A 17,905-nucleotide genomic window follows, 5' to 3' on the forward strand; every position below is an offset into this window, starting at 1 on the left:
CCACATCACAGTGTTATATGAGGGATATCACACAGGTTCATACATAGTGTGTGATACCACATCACAGGGTTATATGAGGGATATCACACAGGTACATACATACATAGTGTGCGATACCACATCACAGTGTTATATGAGGGATATCACACAGGTAATACATACATAGTGTGTGATACCACATCACAGTGTTATATGAGGGATATCACACAGGTAATACATACATAGTGTGTGATACCACATCACAGTGTTATATGAGGGATATCACACAGGTTCATACATAGTGTGTGATACCACATCACAGGGTTATATGAGGGATATCACACAGGTAATACATAGTGTGTGATACCACATCACAGTGTTATATGAGGGATATCACACAGGTTCATACATAGTGTGTGATACCACATCACAGTGTTATATGAGGGATATCACACAGGTTCATACATAGTGTGTGATACCACATCACAGTGTTATATGAGGGATATCACACAGGTACTGATTACTGTATAATATCTCAGTGTTACAGGCCGTGCAGACTGTTCCCTCATTCTGGGGTAACGTGGCTCTCGTGGTCGCTCTATCACTGTGTGAGACGTGTCCTCTCCCTTTCTCCGCTCAGGATGTCCTCCTGTACTATCACTAAGACCACCTCCCCTCGTGTCCTCGTGTTAGATGTCAGTCTGCCGGGGTGGGCTGCGGTGAAGTCGGTGTTGTGTGAGGCTCTCGGTAACGTCCTGTGTCTGGGTGCGGCCACGGCACAACCTGGAGAACGTCTGAGCGTCTACACCGTAAGAGAGAGACACCAGTGTGTGCTGCCGCTGCAGGTAAGGGGCCCGTGACGGGGTGCCCGCGGGTCATGTACTGTATTCTTGGTATCATTAGCAGGTCTGATCCAGTGATCGGACCCTGCCGCGCTCTAGGAGGGCACTTCACTCTGCATTCTCTGATCTCTTCTGTTCCTCTCTGTGTAGGAAGTGAGAGGTAATCTCTGTCGCCTCCAGCGGTGCCTCTCTGAGCTGCGGGCTCTCCCCATGGAAGGTTCCGGAGCTCTACGGATCAGGTCGCTCTCAATGGCTGTGCTGGACTCCCTGCAGCAGAACAAGCAGCAGATGCAGCACGGCTCCTCTGGGGCCACATTACACGGCTGCTTTGTGGAGGTGACTAGCCCCACTCACACATAGACAGGCCATGCTCTGCTATCACTAGGTGGCTTCAGAGAGCTTCTGGATAGGAGCCTGTTTACATTTCACCTTTCCCAAGCAGCATGGCCTGGCCTATCAGACCCCCTAACTTGCAGCCTCCACAAGGAGACCCTTTATTCCCCCGAACCATGGTCTTCACTGCACAGAAGCCTATGATAGTAGTCCATAGCCATACTGGTTGTAAGATTCCCACTGGACGCACCTGCTGAGGTGTAGGTGTACACCTACCTGACAACCATTCCTCTCCACCTCTAACTGCTACGATCCTTCCTCAGTTCTGTAAGTCCTCTGTCCTCCAGATGTCTGATCACCTCCTGTTTTATCCTTAGGTGACCATTGTCTCTCCTCGACCAGGACGGGAACTCATCTCTGACCTGGACCTTGGTTTGAAGGACGCGGATCTAAGTACCTTGCATCGGTTGCTCATTCTCCATATCTCCTGTGAGCTGGAGAACGGGTTTCCTGAGACGCCCCCAGACCCGGGTACGTGGGTTCATGACATGGTGATGCCCCCTGCTTCCTGACAGCTGCGTGTCGGTCACTGTCCCCCATCTTCCACAGGTTCCCATGTGTATGACATTGACATTCATGTTACTTTGCCGAATGTTCTGAGTTTGGAGATTATCTTTAAGTCGTGGCTGCTGGATCACAAGGGCGAGAAAGAGAAATGCCACCTGAAGTTTCCGGAAGGCGCCTCGGAGTGTGAGCGGGAATTCTGTATATTCTCATTATGTGTCCTCCATGTGCTGTCAGACCTGCCTTCTGTATCAGCCCAGGAACCTGTATAGACTATGAGCTGGCCGCTCTGTCAGTCAGTACTGTACAGTGTTGTTCATTTTCCTGCAGTGTAAAGGATGGAGGTTTTCCTGTTGGATTCCCATCTAAGACCAAAAAAAAATTATGTTGGGGCAAAATGACATGACCCGAAACAAAACCCTCAACTATCACACCAATTAAAGCAAATCTGAGTAGAAAACGATAAAAATGTATCTTGATTACTGCATAATGGTTAAAATCCCAGTATTAAACTGGTTGGTGATAGAAACACACAGCAGGAAACACCGACTAATGGCTCAACACAAGCACATTACTGGGCAATCATAAACCGAGGTCTATATAACGCCGCGTTACGGTGTGCTGAGACCAAAGCATAAGTCACATCTATATCCTACTACAGCCCAGGCAATATCCAATAACATCCATCTGTGTGGCCGGACCTAAAAGACGTCTCCTCCTGCGTCCTGACGGCGATATCCAATAACATCCATCTGTGTGGCCGGACCTAAAAGATGTCTCCTCCTGCGTCCTGACGGTGATATCCAATAACATCCATCTGTGTGGCCGGACCTAAAAGACGTCTCCTCCTGCGTCCTGACGGTGATATCCAATAACATCCATCTGTGTGGCCGGACCTAAAAGACGTCTCCTCCTGCGTCCTGACTGTAATATCCAATAACATCCATCTGTGTGGCCGGACCTAAAAGACGTCTCCTCCTGCGTCCTGACGGTGATATCCAATAACATCCATCTGTGTGGCGGACCTAAAAGACGTCTCCTCCTGCGTCCTGACGGTGATATCCAATAACACCCATCTGTGTGGCCGGACCTAAAAGACGTCTCCTCCTGCGTCCTGACGGTAACATCCAATAACACCCATCTGTGTGGCCGGACCTAAAAGACGTCTCCTCCTGCGTCCTGACGGTAACATCCAATAACACCCATCTGTGTGGCCGGACCTAAAAGACGTCTCCTCCTGCGTCCTGACGGTGATATCCAATAACATCCATCTGTGTGGCCGGACCTAAAAGACGTCTCCTCCTGCGTCCTGACGGCGATATCCAATAACATCCATCTGTGTGGCCGGACCTAAAAGACGTCTCCTCCTGCGTCCTGACGGTGATATCCAATAACATCCATCTGTGTGGCCGGACCTAAAAGACGTCTCCTCCTGCGTCCTGACGGTGATATCCAATAACATCCATCTGTGTGGCCGGACCTAAAAGACGTCTCCTCCTGCGTCCTGACGGTAACATCCAATAACACCCATCTGTGTGGCCGGACCTAAAAGACGTCTCCTCCTGCGTCCTGACGGTAACATCCAATAACACCCATCTGTGTGGCCGGACCTAAAAGACGTCTCCTCCTGCGTCCTGACGGTAACATCCAATAACACCCATCTGTGTGGCCGGACCTAAAAGACGTCTCCTCCTGCGTCCTGACGGTAATATCCAATAACATCCATCTGTGTGGCCGGACCTAAAAGACGTCTCCTCCTGCGTCCTGACGGTGATATCCAATAACATCCATCTGTGTGGCCGGACCTAAAAGACGTCTCCTCCTGCGTCCTGACGGTGATATCCAATAACATCCATCTGTGTGGCCGGACCTAAAAGACGTCTCCTCCTGCGTCCTGACGGCGATATCCAATAACATCCATCTGTGTGGCCGGACCTAAAAGACGTCTCCTCCTGCGTCCTGACGGTAATATCCAATAACATCCATCTGTGTGGCCGGACCTAAAAGACGTCTCCTCCTGCGTCCTGACGGTAATATCCAATAACATCCATCTGTGTGGCCGGACCTAAAAGACGTCTCCTCCTGCGTCCTGACGGCAATATCCAATAACATCCATCTGTGTGGCCGGACCTAAAAGACGTCTCCTCCTGCGTCCTGACGGCGATATCCAATAACATCCATCCAACAGGATATTACCGTCAGGACGCAGGAGGAGACGTCTTTTAGGTCCGGCCACACAGATGGATGTTATTGAATATTACCGTCAGGACGCAGGAGGAGACGTCTTTTAGGTCCGGCCACACAGATGGATGTTATTGGATATTCCCGTCAGGACGCAGGAGGAGACGTCTTTTAGGTCCGGCCACACAGATGGATGTTATTGGATATCACCGTCAGGACGCAGGAGGAGACGTCTTTTAGGTCCGGCCACACAGATGGATGTTATTGGATATCGCCGTCAGGACGCAGGAGGAGACATCTTTTAGGTCCGGCCACACAGATGGATGTTATTGGATATCACCGTCAGGACGCAGGAGGAGACGTCTTTTAGGTCCGGCCACACAGATGGATGTTATTGGATATAGCCGTCAGGACGCAGGAGGAGACGTCTTTTAGGTCCGGCCACACAGATGGATGTTATTTGATATCACCGTCAGGACGCAGGAGGAGACGTCTTTTAGGTCCGGCCACACAGATGGATGTTATTGGATATCACCGTCAGGACGCAGGAGGAGACGTCTTTTAGGTCCGGCCACACAGATGGATGTTATTGGATATTACCGTCAGGACGCAGGAGGAGACGTCTTTTAGGTCCGGCCACACAGATGGATGTTATTGGATATCACCGTCAGGACGCAGGAGGAGACGTCTTTTAGGTACGGCCACACAGATGGATGTTATTGGATATTACCGTCAGGACGCAGGAGGAGACGTCTTTTAGGTCCGGCCACACAGATGGATGTTATTGGATATTACCGTCAGGACGCAGGAGGAGACGTCTTTTAGGTCCGGCCACACAGATGGATGTTATTGGATATCACCGTCAGGACGCAGGAGGAGACGTCTTTTAGGTACGGCCACACAGATGGATGTTATTGGATATCACCGTCAGGACGCAGGAGGAGACGTCTTTTAGGTACGGCCACACAGATGGATGTTATTGGATATCACCGTCAGGACGCAGGAGGAGACGTCTTTTAGGTCCGGCCACACAGATGGATGTTATTGGATATCACCGTCAGGACGCAGGAGGAGACGTCTTTTAGGTCCGGCCACACAGATGGATGTTATTGGATATTACCGTCAGGACGCAGGAGGAGACGTCTTTTAGGTCCGGCCACACAGATGGATGTTATTGGATATTACCGTCAGGACGCAGGAGGAGACGTCTTTTAGGTCCGGCCACACAGATGGATGTTATTGGATATTACCGTCAGGACGCAGGAGGAGACGTCTTTTAGGTCCGGCCACACAGATGGATGTTATTGGATATCACCGTCAGGACGCAGGAGGAGACGTCTTTTAGGTCCGGCCACACAGATGGATGTTATTTGATATCACCGTCAGGACGCAGGAGGAGACGTCTTTTAGGTCTGGCCACACAGATGGATGTTATTGGATATTACCGTCAGGACGCAGGAGGAGACGTCTTTTAGGTCCGGCCACACAGATGGATGTTATTGGATATCACCGTCAGGACGCAGGAGGAGACGTCTTTTAGGTCCGGCCACACAGATGGATGTTATTGGATATTACCGTCAGGACGCAGGAGGAGACGTCTTTTAGGTCCGGCCACACAGATGGATGTTATTGGATATCACCGTCAGGACGCAGGAGGAGACGTCTTTTAGGTCCGGCCACACAGATGGATGTTATTGGATATTGCCGTCAGGACGCAGGAGGAGACGTCTTTGAGGTCCGGCCACACAGATGGGTGTTATTGGATATCACCGTCAGGACGCAGGAGGAGACGTCTTTTAGGTCTGGCCACACAGATGGATGTTATTTGATATCACCGTCAGGACGCAGGAGGAGACGTCTTTTAGGTCCGGCCACACAGATGGATGTTATTGGATATCGTCGTCAGGACGCAGGAGGAGACGTCTTTTAGGTCTGGCCACACAGATGGATGTTATTTGATATCACCGTCAGGACGCAGGAGGAGACGTCTTTTAGGTCCGGCCACACAGATGGATGTTATTGGATATCACCGTCAGGACGCAGGAGGAGACGTCTTTTAGGTCCGGCCACACAGATGGATGTTATTGGATATTACCGTCAGGACGCAGGAGGAGACGTCTTTTAGGTCCGGCCACACAGATGGATGTTATTGGATATCACCGTCAGGACGCAGGAGGAGACGTCTTTTAGGTCCGGCCACACAGATGGATGTTATTGGATATTACCGTCAGGACGCAGGAGGAGACGTCTTTTAGGTCCGGCCACACAGATGGATGCTATTGGATATTACCGTCAGGACGCAGGAGGAGACGTCTTTTAGGTCCGGCCACACAGATGGATGTTATTGGATATCGCCGTCAGGACGCAGGAGGAGACGTCTTTTAGGTCCGGCCACACAGATGGATGTTATTGGATATTCCCGTCAAGACGCAGGAGGAGACGTCTTTTAGGTCCGGCCACACAGATGGGTGTTATTGGATATCACCGCCAGGACGCAGGAGGAGACGTCTTTTAGGTCCGGCCACACAGATGGATGTTATTGGATATTACCGTCAGGACGCAGGAGGAGACGTCTTTTAGGTCCGGCCACACAGATGGATGTTATTGGATATTACAGTCAGGACGCAGGAGGAGACGTCTTTTAGGTCCGGCCACACAGATGGATGTTATTGGATATCAGCGTCAGGACGCAGGAGGAGACGTCTTTTAGGTCCGGCCACACAGATGGGTGCTATTGGATGTTACCGTCAGGACGCAGGAGGAGACGTCTTTTAGGTCCGGCCACACAGATGGGTGTTATTGGATATTACCGTCAGGACGCAGGAGGAGACGTCTTTTAGGTCCGGCCACACAGATGGATGTTATTGGATATCGCCGTCAGGACGCAGGAGGAGACGTCTTTTAGGTCCGGCCACACAGATGGATGTTATTGGATATTGCCGTCAGGACGCAGGAGGAGACGTCTTTTAGGTCCGGCCACACAGATGGATGTTATTGGATATTACCGTCAGGACGCAGGAGGAGACGTCTTTTAGGTCCGGCCACACAGATGGATGTTATTTGATATTACCGTCAGGACGCAGGAGGAGACGTCTTTTAGGTCCGGCCACACAGATGGATGTTATTGGATATCACCGTCAGGACGCAGGAGGAGACGTCTTTTAGGTCCGGCCACACAGATGGATGTTATTGGATATCGCCGTCAGGACGCAGGAGGAGACGTCTTTTAGGTCCGGCCACACAAATGGATGTTATTGGATATCACCGTCAGGACGCAGGAGGAGACGTCTTTTAGGTCCGGCCACACAGATGGATGTTATTGGATATCACCGTCAGGACGCAGGAGGAGACGTCTTTTAGGTCCGGCCACACAGATGGATGTTATTGGATATCACCGTCAGGACGCAGGAGGAGACGTCTTTTAGGTCCGGCCACACAGATGGATGTTATTGGATATCACCGTCAGGACGCAGGAGGAGACGTCTTTTAGGTCCGGCCACACAGATGGATGTTATTGGATATTACCGTCAGGACGCAGGAGGAGACGTCTTTTAGGTACGGCCACACAGATGGGTGTTATTGGATATCACCGTCAGGACGCAGGAGGAGACGTCTTTTAGGTCCGGCCACACAGATGGATGTTATTGGATATAGCCGTCAGGACGCAGGAGGAGACGTCTTTTAGGTCCGGCCACACAGATGGATGTTATTGGATATCACCGTCAGGACGCAGGAGGAGACGTCTTTTAGGTCCGGCCACACAGATGGATGTTATTGGATATAGCCGTCAGGACGCAGGAGGAGACGTCTTTTAGGTCCGGCCACACAGATGGATGTTATTGGATATCACCGTCAGGACGCAGGAGGAGACGTCTTTTAGGTCCGGCCACACAGATGGATGTTATTGGATATCACCGTCAGGACGCAGGAGGAGACGTCTTTTAGGTCCGGCCACACAGATGGATGTTATTGGATATCACCGTCAGGACTCAGGAGGAGACGTCTTTTAGGTCCGGCCACACAGATGGATGTTATTGGATATCACCGTCAGGACGCAGGAGGAGACGTCTTTTAGGTCCGGCCACACAGATGGATGTTATTGGATATCGCCGTCAGGACGCAGGAGGAGACGTCTTTTAGGTCCGGCCACACAGATGGATGTTATTGGATATCACCGTCAGGACGCAGGAGGAGACGTCTTTTAGGTCCGGCCACACAGATGGATGTTATTGGATATTACCGTCAGGACGCAGGAGGAGACGTCTTTTAGGTCCGGCCACACAGATGGATGTTATTTGATATCACCGTCAGGACGCAGGAGGAGACGTCTTTTAGGTCCGGCCACACAGATGGATGTTATTTGATATCACCGTCAGGACGCAGGAGGAGACGTCTTTTAGGTCCGGCCACACAGATGGATGTTATTGGATATCAGCGTCAGGACGCAGGAGGAGACGTCTTTTAGGCCCGGCCACACAGATGGATATTATTGGATATCAGCGTCAGGACGCAGGAGGAGACGTCTTTGAGGTCCGGCCACACAGATGGATGTTATTGGATATCACCGTCAGGACGCAGGAGGAGACGTCTTTTAGGTCCGGCCACACAGATGGATGTTATTGGATATCAGCGTCAGGACGCAGGAGGAGACGTCTTTTAGGCCCGGCCACACAGATGGATGTTATTGGATATCAGCGTCAGGACGCAGGAGGAGACGTCTTTGAGGTCCGGCCACACAGATGGATGTTATTGGATATCACCGTCAGGACGCAGGAGGAGACGTCTTTTAGGTCCGGCCACACAGATGGATGTTATTGGATATTACCGTCAGGACGCAGGAGGAGACGTCTTTTAGGTCCGGCCACACAGATGGATGTTATTGGATATCACCGTCAGGACGCAGGAGGAGACGTCTTTTAGGTCCGGCCACACAGATGGATGTTATTGGATATCAGCGTCAGGACGCAGGAGGAGACGTCTTTTAGGCCCGGCCACACAGATGGATGTTATTGGATATCAGCGTCAGGACGCAGGAGGAGACGTCTTTGAGGTCCGGCCACACAGATGGATGTTATTGGATATCACCGTCAGGACGCAGGAGGAGACGTCTTTTAGGTCCGGCCACACAGATGGATGTTATTGGATATTACCGTCAGGACGCAGGAGGAGACGTCTTTTAGGTCCGGCCACACAGATGGATGTTATTGGATATCACCGTCAGGACGCAGGAGGAGACGTCTTTTAGGTCCGGCCACACAGATGGATGTTATTGGATATCAGCGTCAGGACGCAGGAGGAGACGTCTTTTAGGCCCGGCCACACAGATGGATGTTATTGGATATCAGCGTCAGGACGCAGGAGGAGACGTCTTTTAGGTCCGGCCACACAGATGGATGTTATTGGATATCACCGTCAGGACGCAGGAGGAGACGTCTTTTAGGTCCGGCCACACAGATGGATGTTATTGGATGTTACCGTCAGGACGCAGGAGGAGACGTCTTTTAGGTCCGGCCACACAGATGGATGTTATTGGATATCGCCGTCAGGACGCAGGAGGAGACGTCTTTTAGGTCCGGCCACACAGATGGATGTTATTGGATATCGCCGTCAGGACGCAGGAGGAGACGTCTTTTAGGTCCGGCCACACAGATGGATGTTATTTGATATCACCGTCAGGACGCAGGAGGAGACGTCTTTTAGGTCCGGCCACACAGATGGATGTTATTGGATATCAGCGTCAGGACGCAGGAGGAGACGTCTTTGAGGTCCGGCCACACAGATGGATGTTATTGGATATCACCGTCAGGACGCAGGAGGAGACGTCTTTTAGGTCCGGCCACACAGATGGATGTTATTTGATATTACCGTCAGGACGCAGGAGGAGACGTCTTTTAGGTCCGGCCACACAGATGGATGTTATTGGATATCAGCGTCAGGACGCAGGAGGAGACGTCTTTTAGGCCCGGCCACACAGATGGATGTTATTGGATATCAGCGTCAGGACGCAGGAGGAGACGTCTTTGAGGTCCGGCCACACAGATGGATGTTATTGGATATCACCGTCAGGACGCAGGAGGAGACGTCTTTTAGGTCCGGCCACACAGATGGATGTTATTGGATGTTACCGTCAGGACGCAGGAGGAGACGTCTTTTAGGTCCGGCCACACAGATGGATGTTATTGGATATCGCCGTCAGGACGCAGGAGGAGACGTCTTTTAGGTCCGGCCACACAGATGGATGTTATTGGATATCGCCGTCAGGACGCAGGAGGAGACGTCTTTTAGGTCCGGCCACACAGATGGATGTTATTTGATATCACCGTCAGGACGCAGGAGGAGACGTCTTTTAGGTCCGGCCACACAGATGGATGTTATTGGATATCAGCGTCAGGACGCAGGAGGAGACGTCTTTGAGGTCCGGCCACACAGATGGATGTTATTGGATATCACCGTCAGGACGCAGGAGGAGACGTCTTTTAGGTCCGGCCACACAGATGGATGTTATTTGATATTACCGTCAGGACGCAGGAGGAGACGTCTTTTAGGTCCGGCCACACAGATGGATGTTATTGGATATCAGCGTCAGGACGCAGGAGGAGACGTCTTTTAGGCCCGGCCACACAGATGGATGTTATTGGATATCAGCGTCAGGACGCAGGAGGAGACGTCTTTGAGGTCCGGCCACACAGATGGATGTTATTGGATATCACCGTCAGGACGCAGGAGGAGACGTCTTTTAGGTCCGGCCACACAGATGGATGTTATTGGATATCACCGTCAGGACGCAGGAGGAGACGTCTTTTAGGTCCGGCCACACAGATGGATGTTATTGGATATCACCGTCAGGACGCAGGAGGAGACGTCTTTTAGGTCCGGCCACACAGATGGATGTTATTGGATATCAGCGTCAGGACGCAGGAGGAGACGTCTTTTAGGTCCGGCCACACAGATGGATGTTATTGGATATCAGCGTCAGGACGCAGGAGGAGACGTCTTTGAGGTCCGGCCACACAGATGGATGTTATTGGATATCACCGTCAGGACGCAGGAGGAGACGTCTTTTAGGTCCGGCCACACAGATGGATGTTATTGGATATTACCGTCAGGACGCAGGAGGAGACGTCTTTTAGGTCCGGCCACACAGATGGATGTTATTGGATATCACCGTCAGGACGCAGGAGGAGACGTCTTTTAGGTCCGGCCACACAGATGGATGTTATTGGATATCAGCGTCAGGACGCAGGAGGAGACGTCTTTTAGGCCCGGCCACACAGATGGATGTTATTGGATATCAGCGTCAGGACGCAGGAGGAGACGTCTTTGAGGTCCGGCCACACAGATGGATGTTATTGGATATCACCGTCAGGACGCAGGAGGAGACGTCTTTTAGGTCCGGCCACACAGATGGATGTTATTGGATGTTACCGTCAGGACGCAGGAGGAGACGTCTTTTAGGTCCGGCCACACAGATGGATGTTATTGGATATCGCCGTCAGGACGCAGGAGGAGACGTCTTTTAGGTCCGGCCACACAGATGGATGTTATTTGATATCACCGTCAGGACGCAGGAGGAGACGTCTTTTAGGTCCGGCCACATAGATGGATGTTATTGGATATCGCCGTCAGAACGTAGGAGGAGACGTCTTTTAGGTCCGGCCACACAGATGGATGTTATTGGATATCACCGTCAGGACGCAGGAGGAGACGTCTTTTAGGTCCGGCCACACAGATGGATGTTATTGGATATCACCGTCAGGACGCAGGAGGAGACGTCTTTTAGGTCCGGCCACACAGATGGATGTTATTGGATATCACCGTCAGGACGCAGGAGGAGACGTCTTTTAGGTCCGGCCACACAGATGGATGTTATTTGATATCACCGTCAGGACGCAGGAGGAGACGTCTTTTAGGTCCGGCCACATAGATGGATGTTATTGGATATCGCCGTCAGAACGTAGGAGGAGACGTCTTTTAGGTCCGGCCACACAGATGGATGTTATTGGATGTTACCGTCAGGACGCAGGAGGAGACGTCTTTTAGGTCCGGCCACACAGATGGATGTTATTGGATATTACCGTCAGGACGCAGGAGGAGACGTCTTTTAGGTCCGGCCACACAGATGGATGTTATTTGATATCACCGTCAGGACGCAGGAGGAGACGTCTTTTAGGTCCGGCCACACAGATGGATGTTATTGGATATCAGCGTCAGGACGCAGGAGGAGACGTCTTTTAGGTACGGCCACACAGATGGATGTTATTGGATATTACAGTCAGGACGCAGGAGGAGACGTCTTTTAGGTCCGGCCACACAGATGGATGTTATTGGATATTACCGTCAGGACGCAGGAGGAGACGTCTTTTAGGTCCGGCCACACAGATGGATGTTATTGGATATCACCGTCAGGACGCAGGAGGAGACGTCTTTTAGGTCCGGCCACACAGATGGATGTTATTGGATGTTACCGTCAGGACGCAGGAGGAGACGTCTTTTAGGTCCGGCCACACAGATGGATGTTATTGGATATTACCGTCAGGACGCAGGAGGAGACGTCTTTTAGGTCCGGCCACACAGATGGATGTTATTGGATATTACCGTCAGGACGCAGGAGGAGACGTCTTTTAGGTCCGGCCACACAGATGGATGTTATTGGATATCACCGTCAGGACGCAGGAGGAGACGTCTTTTAGGTCCGGCCACACAGATGGATGTTATTGGATATCACCGTCAGGACGCAGGAGGAGACGTCTTTTAGGTCCGGCCACACAGATGGATGTTATTGGATGTTACCGTCAGGACGCAGGAGGAGACGTCTTTTAGGTCCGGCCACACAGATGGATGTTATTGGATATCAGCGTCAGGACGCAGGAGGAGACGTCTTTTAGGTCCGGCCACACAGATGGATGTTATTGGATATCACCGTCAGGACGCAGGAGGAGACGTCTTTTAGGTCCGGCCACACAGATGGATGTTATTGGATATCACCGTCAGGACGCAGGAGGAGACGTCTTTTAGGTCTGGCCACACAGATGGATGTTATTTGATATCACCGTCAGGACGCAGGAGGAGACGTCTTTTAGGTCCGGCCACACAGATGGATGTTATTGGATATCAGCGTCAGGACGCAGGAGGAGACGTCTTTTAGGTCCGGCCACACAGATGGATGTTATTGGATATCACCGTCAGGACGCAGGAGGAGACGTCTTTTAGGTCCGGCCACTGTGTTGAGCCATTAGTCGGTATTTCCTGCTGTGTGTTTCTATCACCAACCAATTTAATACTGGGATTTTAACCATTATGCAGTAATCAAGATCCATTTTTATCGTTTTCTACTTGGATTTGCTTTAATTGGTGTGATAGTCGGATTCCTAGGCTACACCCAGGGACGCGTTCCTCTGCATAGTGGTCTCTTCTGTAAGTCACAGAAGTCTAGTTATAGGTTCATGTGCCTCCTGAGGTAGTCGGATCAACCACAGTAAAACCTCTATTCTTTACACTGCTGACTGCATCCGGAGAAGTTCTACAATTTACAGCTTGTCCTTTCTGCACCAGATATATACTGCACATTTCCATCTCTGCACCTTAGAGGGGTACAACGGTGTTCTAATCTTACATGTGGCCTCCCGGTAAAGGCCTAATAGATGCTAGTCCCACCTCCAGGACCCTTGCCTGTTGGGGAATCCATTTTGGTAGCGTCATTTGAGCACCACTTTCCATTCAGGTCTCTGGGAGTGATACAGAATGGTGAGAGCTGCTTAGTCTACTTTCACACTAGTGTTTAAGTTTTCCGGTATTGAGTTCCGTCATAGGGGCTAAATACCGGAAACAAACCCTTCCATTTTGTCCCCATTCATTGTCAATAGGGACAAAATGTAACTGAACAGAATGGAGCGCTCCGAAATGCATTCCGTTCTGTTTAGTTTCCTTCTCAGAACGGAGAGATAAACCGCAACATGTTGTATGTTGCTTTCCGTCCTGGGAAAAGCGGATCCAGCATTACCCCCAATGCAAGTCAATGGGGACGTATCCGTTTTCTCTCCCACAATCTGCCACAATTGAAAACTGATCCGTCCCCCATTGACTTTCAGTAGAGTTAATGACGGATCAGTCTTGAGTATGATATTGCAAGCAGATCGTTGATAACGGATGCAGACGGTTGTATTATCAGTAACGGAAGCATGAAAGTAGCCTTACTCCTGGAGATATCCCAAGTATTAATGGTGTTGTGTCACGCCCTCCGGCTTGTACCTTGTGGTTGTCATATGCAGACAGTACACCCTCATTCTGCATGTGGTTGTACTCGTCAGCCTGCCATTACACACAGTGGAGCACTCCTCTTCCTCTCTGGTGCACCTGACACCTATTGTTTGCTTTGTAGTAGAAGTCATTTGTGATGTGAGCCGACCATTTCTAAATCCGGGGTTTCTCCATGGAGATGAGGCGCTTCCTAGAGGATCAACCCTTTCTGCGAAGACTGGTCTCATTCAAACCTATAACGTCATCAGGTAGGTCGTTCTATAGAGGACAGTGATGCACAGGAGCAGCTCATCCAAACATGGCACCTGAGATCAGGACCTCAGATCACCCCGTCACATGAAGACAAATCTATAGCCATCAGGTAGGTCGTTCTATGGGGGAGAAGAGTGAATGTAAAGCACAAGAGCAGCTCATCCAAACATGGCACCTGAGATCAGGACCTCAGATCTCCCTGTCACATGAAGACAAACCTATAACGTCATCAGGTAGGTAGTTCTATGGAGGAGAGTGATTGTGATGCACAAGAGCAGCTCATCCAAACATGGCACCTGAGATCAGGACCTCAGATCTCCCTGTCACATGAAGACAAACCTATAACGTCATCAGGTAGGTCGTTCTATGGAGAAGAGTTAATGTAAAGCACAGGAGCAGCTCATCCAAACATGGCACCTGAGATCAGGACCTCAGATCACCCCATCACATGAAGACAAACCTATAACGTCATCAGGTAGGTCGTTCTATGGAGGAGAGTGATTGTGATGCACAAGAGCAGCTCATCCAAACATGGCACCTGAGATCAGGACCTCAGATCTCCCTGTCACATGAAGACAAACCTATAACGTCATCAGGTAGGTCGTTCTATGGAGAAGAGTTAATGTAAAGCACAGGAGCAGCTCATCCAAACATGGCACCTGAGATCAGGACCTCAGATCACCCCATCACATGAAGACAAACCTATAACGTCATCAGGTAGGTCGTTCTATGGAGGAGAGTGATTGTGATGCACAAGAGCAGCTCATCCAAACATGGCACCTGAGATCAGGACCTCAGATCTCCCTGTCACATGAAGACAAACCTATAACGTCATCAGGTAGGTAGTTCTATGGAGCAGAGTGAATGTGATGCACAGGAGCAGCTCATCCAAACATGGCACCTGAGATCAGGACCTCAGATCTCCCTGTCACATGAAGACAAACCTATAACGTCATCAGGTAGGTCGTTCTATGGAGAAGAGTTAATGTAAAGCACAGGAGCAGCTCATCCAAACATGGCACCTGAGATCAGGACCTCAGATCACCCCGTCACATGAAGACAAATCTATAGCCATCAGGTAGGTCGTTCTATGGAGGAGAGTGATTGTGATGCACAGGAGTAGCTCATCCAAACATGGCACCTGAGATCAGGACCTCAGATCACCCCGTCACATGAAGACAAATCTATAGCCATCAGGTAGGTCGTTCTATGGAGGGGAGTGATTGTAAAGCACAAGAGCAGCTCATCCAAACATGGCACCTGAGATCAGGACCTCAGATCACCCCGTCACATGAAGACAAATCTATAGCCATCAGGTAGATCGTTCTATGGAGGAGAGTGAATGTAAAGCACAAGAGCAGCTCATCCAAACATGGCACCTGAGATCAGGACCTCAGATCACCCCGTCACATGAAGACAAACCTATAGCCATCAGGTAGGTCGTTCTATGGAGGAGAGTGATTGTGATGCACAAGAGCAGCTCATCCAAACATGGCACCTGAGATCAGGACCTCAGATCACCCCGTCACATGAAGACAAACCTATAACGTCATCAGGTAGGTCGTACAATGGAGAAGAGTTAATGTAAAGTACAAGAACAGCTCATCCAAACATGGCACCTGAGATCAGGACCTCAGATCACCCCGTCACATGAAGACAAATCTATAGCCATCAGGTAGGTCGTTCTATGGAGGAGAGTGAATGTAAAGCACAGGAGCAGCTCATCCAAACATGGCACCTGAGATCAGGACCTCAGATCACCCCGTCACATGAAGACAAATCTATAGCCATCCGGTAGGTCGTTCTATGGAGCAGAGTGAATGTAAAGCACAAGAACAGCTCATCCAAACATGGCACCTGAGATCAGGACCTCAGATCACCCCGTCACATGAAGACAAACCTATAACGTCATCAGGTAGGTCGTTCTATGGAGCAGAGTGAATGTAAAGCACAAGAGCAGCTCATCCAAACATGGCACCTGAGATCAGGACCTCAGATCACCCCGTCACATGAAGACAAATCTATAGCCATCAGGTAGGTCGTTCTATGGAGGAGAGTGAATGTAAAGCACAAGAGCAGCTCATCCAAACATGGCACCTGAGATCAGGACCTCAGATCACCCCGTCACATGAAGACAAACCTATAACGTCATCAGGTAGGTCGTTCTATGGTGGAGAGTGATTGTGATGCACAAGAGCAGCTCATCCAAACATGGCACCTGAGATCAGGACCTCAGATCACCCCGTCACATGAAGACAAATCTATAACTTCATCAGGTAGGTCATTCTATGGAGGAGAGTGATTGTGATGCACAGGAGCAGCTCATCCAAACATGGCACCTGAGATCAGGACCTCAGATCACCCTGTCACATGAAGACAAACCTATAGCCATCAGGTAGGTCGTTCTATGGAGGAGAGTGATTGTGATGCACAGGAGCAGTTCATCCAAACATGGCACCTGAGATCAGGACCTCAGATCACCCCGTCACATGAAGACAAACCTATAGCCATCAGGTAGGTCGTTCTATGGAGGAGAGTGAATGTACAGCACAAAAGCAGCTCATCCAAACATGGCACCTGAGATCAGGACCTCAGATCACCCCGTCACATGAAGACAAATCTATAGCCATCAGGTAGGTCGTTCTATGGGGGAGAAGAGGGAATGTAAAGCACAAGAGCAGCTCATCCAAACATGGCACCTGAGATCAGGACCTCAGATCACCCCATCACATGAAGACAAATCTATAGCCATCAGGTAGGTCGTTCTATGGAGAAGAGTGAATGTGATGCACAGGAGCAGCTCATCCAAACATGGCACCTGAGATCAGGACCTCAGATCACTCCGTCACATGAAGACAAATCTATAGCCATCAGGTAGGTCGTTCTATGGGGGAGAAGAGTGAATGTAAAGCACAAGAGCAGCTCATCCAAACATGGCACCTGAGATCAGGACCTCAGATCACCCCATCACATGAAGACAAATCTATAGCCATCAGGTAGGTCGTTCTATGGAGAAGAGTGAATGTAAAGCACAAGAGCAGCTCATCCAAACATGGCACCTGAGATCAGGACCTCAGATCACCCTATCACATGAAGACAAATCTATAGCCATCAGGTAGGTCGTTCTATGGAGGAGAGTGAATGTGATGCACAGGAGCAGCTCATCCAAACATGGCACCTGAGATCAGGACCTCAGATCACCCCGTCACATGAAGACAAATCTATAGCCATCAGGTAGGTCGTTCTATGGGTGAGAAGAGTGAATGTAAAGCACAAGAGCAGCTCATCCAAACATGGCACCTGAGATCAGGACCTCAGATCACTCCGTCACATGAAGACAAATCTATAGCCATCAGGTAGGTCGTTCTATGGGGGAGAAGAGTGAATGTAAAGCACAAGAGCAGCTCATCCAAACATGGCACCTGAGATCAGGACCTCAGATCACCCCGTCACATGAAGACAAATCTATAGCCATCAGGTAGGTCGTTCTATGGAGG

At 50.3% G+C, this 17,905-nt stretch overlaps 1 protein-coding gene across 1 annotated transcript in view; it reads left to right on the forward strand.

Annotated features, from left to right (window-relative positions):
- The window catches only part of LOC120991115 (meiosis 1 associated protein), a 105,360-nt gene that overhangs the window by 18,135 nt on the left and 69,320 nt on the right, over positions 1–17,905 (forward strand). Inside the window, exons 2-5 of the mRNA XM_040420004.1 lie at positions 620–824; positions 972–1,157; positions 1,532–1,685; positions 1,764–1,904. Of these exons, the coding sequence (XP_040275938.1) occupies positions 621–824; positions 972–1,157; positions 1,532–1,685; positions 1,764–1,904 (685 nt within the window). The 5' untranslated portion in view covers position 620. The remainder of the gene's footprint in view (positions 1–619; positions 825–971; positions 1,158–1,531; positions 1,686–1,763; positions 1,905–17,905) is intronic.

The sequence above is a fragment of the Bufo bufo genome, chromosome 2, assembly GCF_905171765.1.
Source record: "Bufo bufo chromosome 2, aBufBuf1.1, whole genome shotgun sequence".
Taxonomy (NCBI): domain Eukaryota; kingdom Metazoa; phylum Chordata; class Amphibia; order Anura; family Bufonidae; genus Bufo; species Bufo bufo.